The sequence below is a fragment of the Castor canadensis genome, chromosome 19 (assembly GCF_047511655.1).
Source record: "Castor canadensis chromosome 19, mCasCan1.hap1v2, whole genome shotgun sequence".
In the NCBI taxonomy this organism is placed as follows: Eukaryota; Metazoa; Chordata; class Mammalia; order Rodentia; family Castoridae; genus Castor; species Castor canadensis.
The window spans coordinates 2,709,085-2,722,285 of NC_133404.1; the positions used below are offsets into that span (position 1 = coordinate 2,709,085).

The 13,201-nt window shown below is 49.1% G+C and overlaps 1 protein-coding gene across 1 annotated transcript in view; it reads left to right on the plus strand.

Moving 5' to 3' along the window:
• The window catches only part of Thsd4 (thrombospondin type 1 domain containing 4), a 552,173-nt gene that overhangs the window by 252,731 nt on the left and 286,241 nt on the right, over nucleotides 1-13,201 (plus strand). The window contains exon 7 of the mRNA XM_074061754.1: nucleotides 9,763-9,899. Coding sequence (XP_073917855.1) covers nucleotides 9,763-9,899 — 137 coding nt within the window. The remainder of the gene's footprint in view (nucleotides 1-9,762; nucleotides 9,900-13,201) is intronic.

The following is a 13,201-nucleotide window of genomic DNA, read 5'->3' on the forward strand; positions in this document are numbered from 1 at the left end:
TGGGGCCACCGCTTGGGATGCCCCACCTTCCTTCGCATTTCCATTTAGAGGACACTTCTTCTATGACCTCAGTCCCTCTGACATTTCTGTACCCTTGAACAAGTGACAAGATGGGGGGCTTCCAGAGGGACCTGGGTTTGGAGCCAGGGGTGGGGGGGTTGGACTTCTGGGTGTGGGATTGAAAGCAAAAGGGCCACTGAGATGATCCCACCATGGTTGTTTCCAGAGCGGCCTCGTGGTGTGCCTGAGACCCCACTGTGGAGACCAGTGTCCCCAAATCATCTTAGGGGCTGGTCACAGTCCACGTGGAGGCAGTGAGGAGCACGGCGTGCTGGTGAGGAGAGGGGTGATGAGGAGGAAGCCACTCGTGGTGGTGGCTTTACTAACCCACACAGGTTCAGGAAGCCCCCAGAGGCCACAGAGAGCAAGGAGTCGGGGCTCGCACACCCCCTGGCCTGCAGGGTGGGGCACAGGTGACGTCCAGCTCACTGGTTCCTGCAGGCCAGAGGTGAGGTGATGGGGTTCCTCACAGTCTCCCCTCAATTCTGAGTCATGACTATCTTTCCCAAAGCCACCTGAACAGTCTTCCTGCGGTTTGAAGGACAGACGGACATTGTTGAAGCCACTGCTAGGTTTTCAGGCCTGTGGGTTTTGGACATCTGCCTTTCCAGCCGTGAGCCACCCAATGAAATTAGCTGTCCTCTCTGTGACAAAACACCTGAGAAAAAGCAGCTTAGAGAGAGGAAAAGCTTATTTTGGCTCGTGGTTTGAGAGGTGTTGGTTCATGGTTGTTCTCTTGTTTGAGGCCTGTGGTTTGATCTCGTCTGTGGTGGGGGGCGTGTGGCACAGAGAGAAGGTCCCAAGGTCTCCTTCAATGTCACAGCCCCTGTGACCTCCGAAAGGTTCCACCACCTCCCATAGCACCACAGGCCAGCGACCACGCTTAGTAGATGGGCCTCGGAGGGTGTTTAAGATACAGACGTAGAACCATGTTTTGTCACTATTGCTGTTGACTGCTTTGGCCTAGAGCCCACGGACTCTGGAGGATGCATGCTTACACACACGTGTGTACACAGGCCTGCACACACGTACACACAACACAACGTTCACACGTCTAGTACAGAGGCAGGGATAGACACCTAATTTCCAAATCCATCACACTAGCAAACACACACGTAACACAGCTTACAAACACAGCCACATGTGCAGAGGCACACACCTGTGCACAGGTGAACACGCATAGTTCACTGTGGTGGCAGCAGAGAATGAAGTCAAGCTGTCCCCGGGTGTCACTGACGTGACCTCTGCCTGAGGTCCTCGGCCTCTGAGACCTTTCCACTTCCTGACTTCTTTTTCAGCAGCCTTGGTCCCCACACGACCGGGAAAGTCCAGGCCCTGCACATGGTTCTTCTGGAGGAGTGGTGTCTTCTGTGTTTCAAAATGCATGCTTGGGTGGGTTTGAATCCAGCCTGGAGAAGCGCGTTATGACCTCCTGCTGCCGCTGCCGCTCAAGGTGCTTTCCTGACAGGCAGCCAAACTGGCTTTCTGCTGAGAGAACTCCTTTCAAGCCCCTATTTTTAATGAAATCTCACATTTTAAGGTGTTAACCCTGCACCATGCCACACAGCTCGAAGAGCTCTGAACTGTGTGGTGCTTTTTTCATAATGACACTCGTTTTCAGTCACTTTTTCCAGCTGTAGGTTTGCTATGACATAAGAGAGACAGGCTACTTTCAGAAGATCAGGTCCCTTGGACAGTGTTGGCTTAGCTGTGAATTTCCGATATGAAGATGCACGCATAGGAACTTTCCATGCACAGGAAGCCACTGCTGTCCCCAGGTCTGTCTGGAAACGTGCAGAGCAGAGGGCCAGCTGTGGCACTCACAGGATTGAGCAGTGGTTATGAGTGACCTGGTGCGGGGCCACCTCTGAGCCCATCCGCCACCAGCCTGGCTCTGCTGGCTCTCCTGCAGCTGTATGTAGCCTGTGTCTCCCAGTGCCCTGTGCCAAGGGCTCGGTCCCCAGGTAGAGCTATGGGAGGTGAGGCCTAGTGGGATGTCCTTGGGTCTTAGGGTGTGCTGTCCACAGGGACTGTGGGGCCCCGTCCCTCTCCCTCTCTCTTCCTCTCTGCCTCTCTCTCTCTCTCTCTCTCCCTCTCTCTCTCTCCTTCCTGGCTTGAGATCTAACCTTTCAATCCAACATTCTCTCCCACCACTGCCATTGCTCCATTAGTTCCCATCCACTGCCCTTGTCAAAACTGAGTCAGCACAGGAACCATGCCTTTGAGCCTCCAAAACTGTGCTCTCAATAAACCTTTTCTGTTTATAACTTAATTGCCTCTGGTATTTTACTACAACAATGCAAAGCTGACTGATACACTTGCCTGGAAACTCCCACTTATCCTTCACAGTTGTAATTTCACATTGACTTTAGAGAGTAGTTGATGTCTGTGTTTCCTGTGAAATTAGAGTTTTGCATGAGGTCAAGGACCTGGTCTTCTTGTTTCCTCAGCTCTTACGATAGCACCTGGAATAAGGTAGGCTCTTTTTTTTTTTTTTAAACTCAGGGCCTACACCTTGAGCCACTCCACCAGCCCTTTCTTTGTGAAGGGCTTTTTCGAGATAGGGTCTCAAGAACTATTTCTTCCAGGCTCGCTTTGAACTGTGATCCTCCTGATATCAACCACCTGAATAACTAGGAGGTGTGAGCCACCGGCGCCCAGCAAGGTACACTCTTAAATATTGACTGAGTGCACAGATAAATGAATGTTCACTGTGCCACGAGGGCAAAGACTGTGTCTTAGAAATCCCTTTTCCATAGGTCCTGGCTGAGCATCAGGAATGCAGCAATGCGTGTTTGTTGGGTGAGTTAACGAGCATTGCCCAGCACTGCCCTTGACCTTGAGGAGGTGAGCTTCCACCTTGAGAGAGATAATATGCACTCAGATGCAAGAATTAGCAGTTCAGTGGGCGCCAAGAGTAAGAATTTCACTTCTGAGTCAAACTTAGATTTGAATCCTGGCTTTACCACGGTCTAACAGTGAGGTTTTGAGTGAGCCACTGAGCCTCTTTAGCCTCTAAGTGGGAGGAGTTGTAAACTTGCTCTGAAATATTACACAGCACGATGTGAGCTCTCTAGCCTCGTAGGAGATCATACAGCTCGTCCAGCAAACCTCTATGCATTTTGGTGTGGCCCGGTCACTCACTCAGTGACAGTGTGACTCTAAGCAAGTCTTTCCATTTTTCTGAACTTCTGTTTTCTACTTGGAAAGTGAGAGGCCAGGTGTGACATCACAGGGAAGTTTCCAGGAACCTTAGCTGGGCCACATCTGGAAGGCCAGGGGGAATTTGTTTATGCAGAGAGTAGAATGTGGGGTGCCGGGCTAGGGAAGGGCTTGTGCAAAGTCCGGGTGGCGGGGTGAACAGGAACAGGGCTGTGGTGGAAGCACAGCTGTAGGAGTGGTGGGAAAGGGCTGTAGAGCTAGGATAGGATCTTGAAGGGGGTTTGTGGGTCACACAACTGGATCTGGACAAGCAGGGGAGGGCAGGGAGCCTGGAGCCAGAATAGCCAGGAGGATGAAGGCCAGGGGTAGGGTTGGCATGAGGAAGGGGAGAATCAGTGAATGAATAACAGCCAGTGTCAGAACCACGACAGGGGTGAAAGACGTTTCTAGGATGCTTATGGATCATGGACCTGTGTCCTTTTGAGAAAACTGGGTTGTGCTGTAGCAGTGTGCATCTGTGGTTGGTGGCCCAGTGCAGGACCTCACACCCACCAGCTGGGGATTAAAAGCAGGCACCAGAGTGGGAGGAGAAGGAGGAGACAGAGGGAGGGCTGACAAGCCCTTGAATCCAGCACCCACCCTGTTCTGTACCTGTCCTAAAGTGGAGGGGAATAGGCCAGGGAACTGGATAGGAGACAGAGGTAATCTGAGACGTCAAGAACAGAGGCTGGGTGTGGTGGTGCATGCCTGCTATTCCAGCTACTCAGGAGGCAAAGCCTGGAGGATCTTGAGTTCAAGGCCAGCCCAGGCAGTTAGGTAGACTTTATCTCAAAACAAAACACCAACAAAAGGGCTGGGGTTGTAGCTCAAGTGGTAGAATGCTTGGTTAGCAGCCCCAGTTGTAGAAAAAAAAAAAGAAAAGAAGAAAGTAGAAACAAATTGAGAGCAGAAACAGGCCACTTTCTAGGGCCCCAGGAGTGAGGCAGGAAACAGGCGTCTTTTAACCAGCTGCCCTGGTGTGGGAGGGAAAGACAGAAAATCTACAGGTGCCCAAGAGATCCACACAGAATGGGGCTGACTAGGTAACGAGCCTCCAGTAGGGGCGCTGAGGTGGTGGCATCACTTTTTTTGCCATTGGCCTCACAGTGCACAGTGGGAAGCTCTGTTCAAATAGCTTCAGGTTCTAACACGGGATGGTGAGGGAGGGTGCAGTGTTAACGAGGTGAGGCCACACAGGCCTGCTCAAGGACAGGCCCCACCACTTCCTGCATGTCACTAGCTTGTTCAAATCTCAGTGTCTTGTCCTCCCTAGAGGAGGATTGGCTGAGTTAATAACAGAGTCCAGCATGTAGCCGGCACTCACACTCGTGGACATAACAACTGAGGAAGTTGGTCTAGGTTAGGCAGCTAGATCCAGTGCCGGTGCTGAGGGACAGGTGTTCCTTTCCCCTCTGAGTCCTAACGTGCGCACACACGCCAGCCAGCCAGCATGGGCAGTGCATCCCCAGAGTGTCAGCCAGAGCTCCTTCCTCCATCCTGCTCGTTAGCATCAGGGAGAGCAGTGGGTCTCAGAGCGTGGTCCTTGGACCACAGGACCAGCATCACCTGGAGGCTGGCTGAGGCCCCCTGGACAGGCTGAATGAATCAGAAAGAGTGGGTGTCGGGGCTGTCAATCTGGTGTTTTGGGGGGGGTGGCAGGGCAGTACTGGGATTTGAACTCAGGACCATGTGCTTGGTAGGTCACACCTCCAGTCCTCTGTGTTTTAAAGAGGCCTCCAGGTCATTCTGATGTGTGCTAAATTGAAGAACCACTCAATCGGTGTTGCCAACAGGTAGAACCAGGTGAAGTGTGATCGGTGCGGGGAGGAAGTTAACATCACGGAACTTTGGAGCAGTGACTTTTCAGGGTTTAATAAAGGATGTTTTGTTCAGTCTCCAACTGTCAGATTGAGTCAGATTCACTGGGGCCCTGCCGTAAACTTCTAAGGCTTCAGTTGTGCAGTTAGAGTGTGGGGTGGGAGGTTTGGGTACCAGGCAGGGGACAGAGCTGTGTGTTCTTGCATTCACACTTTAAGAGTGACATCTCCTGAAACTGCTCCCTTGATCAGAACAGGGAACATGAAGAACCAGACGGTCTGGCCCCTGTTCTCGCCATTCCAGAGCAGAGTCTGGGCCACAGACATGTTCTCCATGTCGCATTTTCCGTAACTCTGTCCTGGAATCCACAGTGTGGGGGACGTCTCCCGAGTACAGTCCAGAAGTTGGAGTTCAGAGCAGGCAGACACTTTGTGATAAACAAGAAGATACCGGGCATTGCTGCTCCAGCTGCCTCTGGATTATTCTCCAGGGCCAAGGCCATAAACCCTGCTTCCAGCAAGCACCTTTCAATTTTGCTCAAGCCGCCCCCAACCTCAGGCTGCACCCCAATATCTCCAATTCATTTAAACTCCTCCCTGGTAGCGCCCTGCCATGCCTGGGTCCTGTGGAATGCGTTTGGGAACAGGGGATCCTAGATGCTCTGTCTTAAGATGGAACTTGAGCCTGGGACATGATGGCCTCAGTGCCAAATGTGGAGTGAGCCTGGGAAGTCTGCATCTAACACTAAGGCTGGACATCACGCATGGTCCGAGGTCACATGTGCAGCTGCGTGGTCCACCTGAGCTTTCTCCCATGTGACCGAGGGGGAGAGAGTGCAGCTTGGACCTCGCTCCCCGCTACTTTGTCAGGCTGTCCCTTGTTCATTCACAGCAAATGCAGAACCTCAGAACATCAGCCACACTTGGTTCTCCTAGAAATCAACATTTTGCCCTCCAAAGCTCCAAAGAGACAGCAGGGAGCTGTAGCTTTGTGTTCATCTGAGTAAGAACCAGAAGGACTCAGCGGTGAGAGTAACTGTGCACAAGAATTCGGTTTCTGACTCAATTGTCAAGGTTATTTTTTACATTTTAAAAACTGTTATATTTTTTAATTTCAAGTTACACACATATATATATATATATTTATATCTTACAGAGTCAAATAGTTCTCTTCCTCAATGTTTTTCTTTTTGTTTTGTTTTTTTCTGAGACAGGGTCTTTCAGTATAGCCCAGGCTGGTCCTAAACTTGTGATCCTCCTGCCTCAGCTTCCTGAGGGCTGGAATTACAGGTGTGTGCCATCATGCCTGGTTCCCAATTTTTCTTACTCCTCAAGTATTTTAGCTGTCCTGTCAGCATTTACTTTCTTATTTCTAAATGATGCTTGTATTGTTCCGTCTAGATTTTTCCATTGTAAAATCTTCTGTTGAAGTTGTAAACTTTTTTTTTTTTTTGCAGTCTAGGACTTGAACTCAGGGCCTACACCTTGAGCCACTCCACCAGTCCTTTTATGTGATGGATTTTTTTGAGATAGGATCTCATGAACTCTTTACCCTGAACTGCAATCCTCCTGATCTCTGCCTCCTGAGTTGTTAGGATTACAGACATGAGCCACCTGCATCTGGTGAAGATGTAGAATTTGTCCTCTGTCACTGTCCCCTCTTTGTCCTTGTCACACCCCCAAGACATTTCCCATCCCACGCCCTCAATGTAATTTAATTTTGGTTAGAACAACATGCACCATTGCTTCCTGGGGTTGGGGGAGGGGGACTTCGTACTTTACAAGAGCCAGTGGTGCTCCACCTTAACTCAGCTCTCCAGAACACTGATCCTAGGGCCAACACCGGTGAGAGATGGCGGCAGCATCGAGTGGAGAGGTAGGACTTAACTCAGTCACCTGAAGGTCTCACCTGGTCCCATGGGAAGGTCTGAGTGGGGAGAGTCTTGCAGTGCTACTGACATTGAGACAGAGTGTGTCTTTGTACCACTTGGACCAGTGATTAGATGGGGCTGTCCCTGGGGGACGGCAGCTGCCTTAGGCTGAGAGTGAGATCCTGAAAGTCAGCTGGGAGGCCACACCACTACTTTTCCTCTCCTGAAGGCCTTTCTTTCTCTGCTGTTCACAAGGATTTCTGAATTTCGTTGTTGTTTGCAGTACTGGAGTTTACACTTGGGACTTCACACTTGAGCGGTGGCCCCAGTCTTCCTGCTTTCGCTTTATTTTTCACATAGGGTCTTGTGCTTTTGCACAAGCTGCCCTTGAACCACAACCCTCCTGTCTGTACCTCCTAAGTAGCAGGATTTTGGACATTTCCCACCAGGCACGGCTGAAGACCTTTCTCTTTTGATCACGGCTACTTTTCTATCTGTATCACACTGACCCCAAACTGTTCTAGGTTGTATAAATCTTCCTTCAATAACTTAATATCTTAAAACGTCAGTATCTTAACATTTTGGGGTATTCTATCCACTTCATCTTCTTGAGAAACTCTCTCCTGGAACCTTCTGGCTCACACCAGTCCATCCCCCAACACACACCTGGCCTGTTGGGATCTGCTTTAATCCTAGTCCTCCACATTCTTTTGCTTCTCCCATGGGTTGGATCTTTTATCCCCTGGCTTCCACACCATCCACCTTCATGGATGTGCTAGAGTGCTAGAGTACTCCAACACGAGTACCCGAGAGACGACTTGTACAAGCTAGGCAGATGCTCTACCACAGGTCCTCGCCCCAGCCCCTGGGGTTTAAAATCTATAAAATAATTTGGTTTGGGATAATTCCTAAAGTGCTTCCATCTCCCCCACTTCCCCCAGGATCACCTCTCATCTCTTTTGGGCAGCTTGGTAGGAAAGCAGGCCTTGACTTCTAAACTGGAGTTCAGAGCACACAGACCATTCAGTTTTCTCTGAACCATGCAGTCCCAGAGGCTCCATGCTATTTCCTGCTAGCAGATTTCAATGACTTTGGAGTAGCAGGAAGTTCACTGCAGTGACAGTCAGGGAGTCACACTAGGGAAAATATGATGTACTGTGTTTTGTAGGAAAAAGTGTTACCCAATTCAGTAATCTGATTTTTAGACAAAGGCTTGATCCTGGAACATGCTTACTATCGCATCAGTCCTGGCTCCAAAAACAGTTAAAAAAAAAAAAAAAACCAGTGTGTACTTGATGTGTCTGTTTCTCTTGGATATGGAAATATATTTTGCCTGAAATGTTTTTCTCTTTCTTATCTTGGAAGCAACTAGATTGTTCCTTATAGCAATGGTAAATTAGCATTTATCGAGCACCTATTGTGTGCCAGGCTCTGTGTGAAGAACTAAAGTACACAGACGGACTCTGAAGTAGGGAATACTTTAGCAGGGTCAGGGGATAGAAAGGCTTCATGTATCCATCCCTTCTTCTGTTCCTTGGGGATTTGAGGAACACTTGCTGTGTGCAGAGGTCCTTGCTGGATGCTGGGAATATAAAAGACAAAACATATGCCTCTGTTCCCTCCAGACCACACTGCGGCAGAGCCTGGCTAACCCTGTCATAGAGGAGGGCAAGTCAGCCTGGGATGGGTGGATGCACGAGGTAGGGGACAACAGGATCAAGGAAGGGCTTCCAGACAGGTGACCTAGGGGCTAATACCAAGCAGAACTGGATTCTAGTCAAGGGAGGGGAAAGCTGGAGGGACAGTCAAGCAATGGCTGGGCAGAGGAAATGCTTAGTTTGGATTTAAGGAGCAGTGGCGGGAATTGAGACCATGACAGTAGGAGAGGTTCAACTCTTGAAAGATGTTGTATCCCTTGCTTAGGACTTTGAACTTCAACTTAGGCTGATGGAGGAAGCATGAAGCTATCTTGTAATAGAAGAGTTGTTATAAGAAATTATAGCTATTAAAGAGCAGAAAGATGGGACAACTGCATAGCTTTTAAGTCCTAGAAAAAGCAGAACTTAAAAATTATGTGCTAGCCAGGCACGGGTTATTCACACCTGTAATCCTAGCTACTTGCAGGCAGAGATCAGGAGGATCATAGTTCAAAGCCAGCCTGGGCAAATAATTTAGGAGACCCTATCTTGAAAAAACCAACACAAAACAGGGACTAGTCGAATGACTCAGTGGTAGAGTGCCTGTCTAACCAGCGTGAGGCCCTGAGTTCAAACTACAGTACCACACACACGAAAAGAGAATTGTATGCTCTCTATGCTGATGGCTGATATGTAAAATATATTATGACAGTGCACAGTGTGGGAGAATGTCTGCAGCAGAATCTGTATGGTGAGGTTTTTATCATCGTTGAATCTCTATCTGCCAGCAGCTCAAGACACCACCCCTTGCCTAGACCATCAAATACGGGAGACCTAATAACTTTCTTGCAACTTTAAGGAGTGATTTAGAAATGTCCAGAGTAGGCAAATCCACAGAGAGAGAGAGAGAAAGTAGATTGGTGGTTGCCAAATCTGGAGGGAGTTGGAGTGGCGACCACCAGGCAAGAAGTTTCTTTTTAAGTTGAAGAAAATGTTCTGGAATTCAACCATGGTAATGGTTGTCCAGCCTTGGAAATATGCTAAAACCCACTGGAGTGTGTGCTTTGGTGAACATGGTCAATTTTGTCTGACGTGAATTTTATCTCAATGAAAATATGGAAAGGTGCTGGTGGATGTACAGAGATGGCTGATGAGTACCATGTCTTTGTCCTGTAGTGAAGGCCAGCCACAAGTGTGAGCTGAATTGCCAGGCCATGGGCTACCGCTTCTATGTACGGCAAGCTGAGAAGGTCATCGATGGAACTCCCTGTGACCAGAACGGCACAGCTATCTGCGTGTCTGGACAGTGCAAAGTAAGTGCAACCGGATGGGATGGGGTGTGCGGGGTGAGTTCTGGGGCATGAATCTGTGACTGCCAATCTGGTTTCTTCTTGGGAGCTGCAATGGCTCCCAGCCACCCAGGGGTCTGGAACCCAGAGCTCTGGACCACGTGGGCTGAGATGGGGTGGCTGTCAGCTCTGTGCTTGGAACCTTTGGAGTGTCATTGCCACAGCCCACTCTGGCATTTCAATCGCAAAGGGACTTACTTGTGTCCACATTGCATGCTTCACAGGGCTGTGATGATCCTTGCTGGGGAGATCTGGAGGTCCTGCCCATGAAGTGGGAGGCTCTGGACATGGTGTTGCTGTGTCTGTCCAGTAGCAGGTGGCATTATAAGGTGACATTTGAAGGAGTGGCATATTTTATTTTGCCTTCCCCAGAGGAGGCAGTCTTCCAAAGGAAAGCTTTGTGGCTCCTTTGATAGCCGAAAGACTTTCCACCCCCTTGAGCTTCTGAAGTTGTTCCAGAAACTCCCTGCCTGGTTTTCTGCAAACATCCTGGGCGTGAGAGAATCCTTGGGTGCTGGGCATGGACAGAAAGCACCATTTGGCACAGGTTCCATGGCCACATTTACTTGGGCCTGACCTTCAAACCTCCTTTCATCTATAAATGTGTGAGTGAAGCTAAGACCTAGCTGGCAAGGACTCTGGAGGCCACTCTGTCTTCATTAGTGCCCAGTAGCAGGCAGGGCTGACTTCCGTCGGAGGAAGTCTTGGCCATAGCGCCTGAAAGTTTCTGTTATACTTTGAATGTAGATTGCTGTATGTTTGATATTAAGGCTAAAATTTGCTTTAATAAGCACACTCGCCCCCATCACTTTTTTTTAAATATAAGAAATTCATTTAGAAATTTACAGTGTCCTTTAGAAAAGAGAGCGAGAGAGAGAAAACCGTCCTGGTATAAGTTTGCTTTTCTATAAAATTAATCCCAACCCCTTATTATTACAAAAACATTTGTCTTAACAATGTCCACAACTAACGTACAGAGCACAAGTGTCCGCCAGTGCTGGGCATGAGGTCATTCCATTTTCTTGGTAAAAAGTTTCAAAAAGAATGTGAAGCAACTTAGCAAGGTGGATCCACGTTCTCAGATTTGGAGTGAAGGTTGAGAAAGGTAGAGGCCGTCAGTTGATATCTGAGGTGGATAAAATGTCTTTGGAAAAGGTAAGCTCCAAGAGGGTGAGCGGCAGGCTGCCCAGAGGAGGTCTCGGGAAACATGGCGGGAGCTTGTCAAGGCTGAGTGTGTCCTGGCCTCCAGCTTTCCATCCATTGGTCTTCATGTGGCTTTTCTCTCTGAGCCTTGGGCACCGAGGAAGTTCTGTGGTTTCCATCATGAAGGTCTCTGCTCCTGAAATACCATTTAGCTTATCACACGGACCCTAGTGCAGTCTACCATTTTCTCCCCGGTTCTGACCAACTATTTCATTTCTTGAGTGCAGGTGCACACTGGGGTGAGGTGGGGTGATACAATGGCCAGCCTGCCTGAGTTCAAATCCTGTCTGTTTCTCCTGATTTGCTGTGCAACCTTGTGGAAGTTACTTCAGCTCTCTGTGCCTCTTTCTGCAAGATGAGCTGATGATACCAAAGCCCAAGTTGAGGTAAAGAACTGTGACCCTCACTCCAGGTCTGGCACTTAGGGAGCATGCTGGCTTTTGTTAATAAACATTGTCATTGTGCTCACATCTATCCCAAGAAACTTGAGTTTCTATGCACACCTTTTTTGGTATATGTGTGTGGCAGATTATAGATTTGTGAGATTCTCATTGTCTTTTCAGGCAGTGTTTTCACACTGTAGTGTTAACCCCCGGGGGGCTGCAGATGCTGCCTTACTAGATTTGGAGAAGGACCTCTAAGTCTGCTTTTCTCCCATGCTCCCCTGTAGAGGTGGCACTGCTGGCCCCTGGGTCATTCTTTGAGTAGCAAGGTTTTAAGGAGCCCATCGATTAAAATATAGTTAACAAGGGCCAGAGAGGTGAATATGGGGTGACAGAGGGAAGACAATTGGAGATGACTGAAGGGAAGATGAAATGGGTCCGTTGTCTGGGGAAGAAAGTGGTTTCATAGAGCTGAAAGAAAACCAAACACTGATGGGGACACAGATGGATGAAAACCAAACCACAGGACAGCACCTGCTGTGTGCAGGTGATACTTGCTGAAAGGCAAGGATGAACACATCCCAGGGGCGTGAGTACCTTGAGAGGACTTTGTCATCACAAGGAACACTTTGACCCACTGCCTTTTGTCCTCACATGCTGGAGCCACTGACTGGCAGAAGTCTGTTTGCTTCCCAGGCTGAAGCTCTGTTTACTTTGCAGTTTTCAAAGGGAACCGTTTCCTTGTGAATATTTGATTGGAAGCCCAGAGTTCAAACTGATAGCTCCAGCTCCCTGCCATGTGGCTGTGAAAGCTGACACAGACTGCTCATGTGTCAGGAATTGCTAGGCCTGCAACAGAAGCCAAGGAGAGGTGACAGCCTTAGGTGAGAATGGGGGGCAAGCCCACAGAGAAGCTAGGGGAAGCACACTGGCCACACTGAGGCAAATAAAGTTTCCGGGCCCACCCGGCACAAGCTCAGTTTGGCTCCAGCTCCAGGTAGAGCCCATGTTGGCCCGCTTGCCGGTCCAGACCCAAGAGCTGGAAGGAGGCGGAAGGGATGCTGATGGCCTAGGACCGGCTTGATGGGGGCTTGACCTCCAGTTCCTGGGAGGTGGGGGGGGGCATGCCTTTTCTTGACAGGGACTGATGGACCTCCTGTGTTGGTTCCTGGCCAATGGCTGCACGTAGATGTAGGTAGACCTTGAAGGGCAGGGAACTCTGTCTTTCCCAAATCAAAGAGGCTGTATGGGAGTTCTGGCCTGCTATACCCTAGCCTACCCCAGCCTCTCCCCCGACATCAATGGGAACATCTGGCCAGTGTTCAGAGAGGTCCCAGAGATGAATTCAGCCTACCCGGTTACGACTGCCACTTACAGGAATGGAGTAGCATTTGGGCTAATTACCAAAGAGCATGCTGTAATTTCTACCCTGAAGCAGCCCAGGAACTGTGTGTGCTATGATTTATTTTTTAATTTGATCTCAGCTGTAAACTCTGTGTTTTTTTAAATCTGAATTTTCAGCTGGCTGGGTATATGTCACTATTTTTTCTCATCTTAATAAAAATAGATGATACTTTGATACGAAGGTGTAGTAGGCATTTGAAAGAATACCATGTTGAGAGCAGGACTAGAAAAGTCTCCTTGGCTTCTTGGACATCAACCTCTCAGAAACCTCAGGAT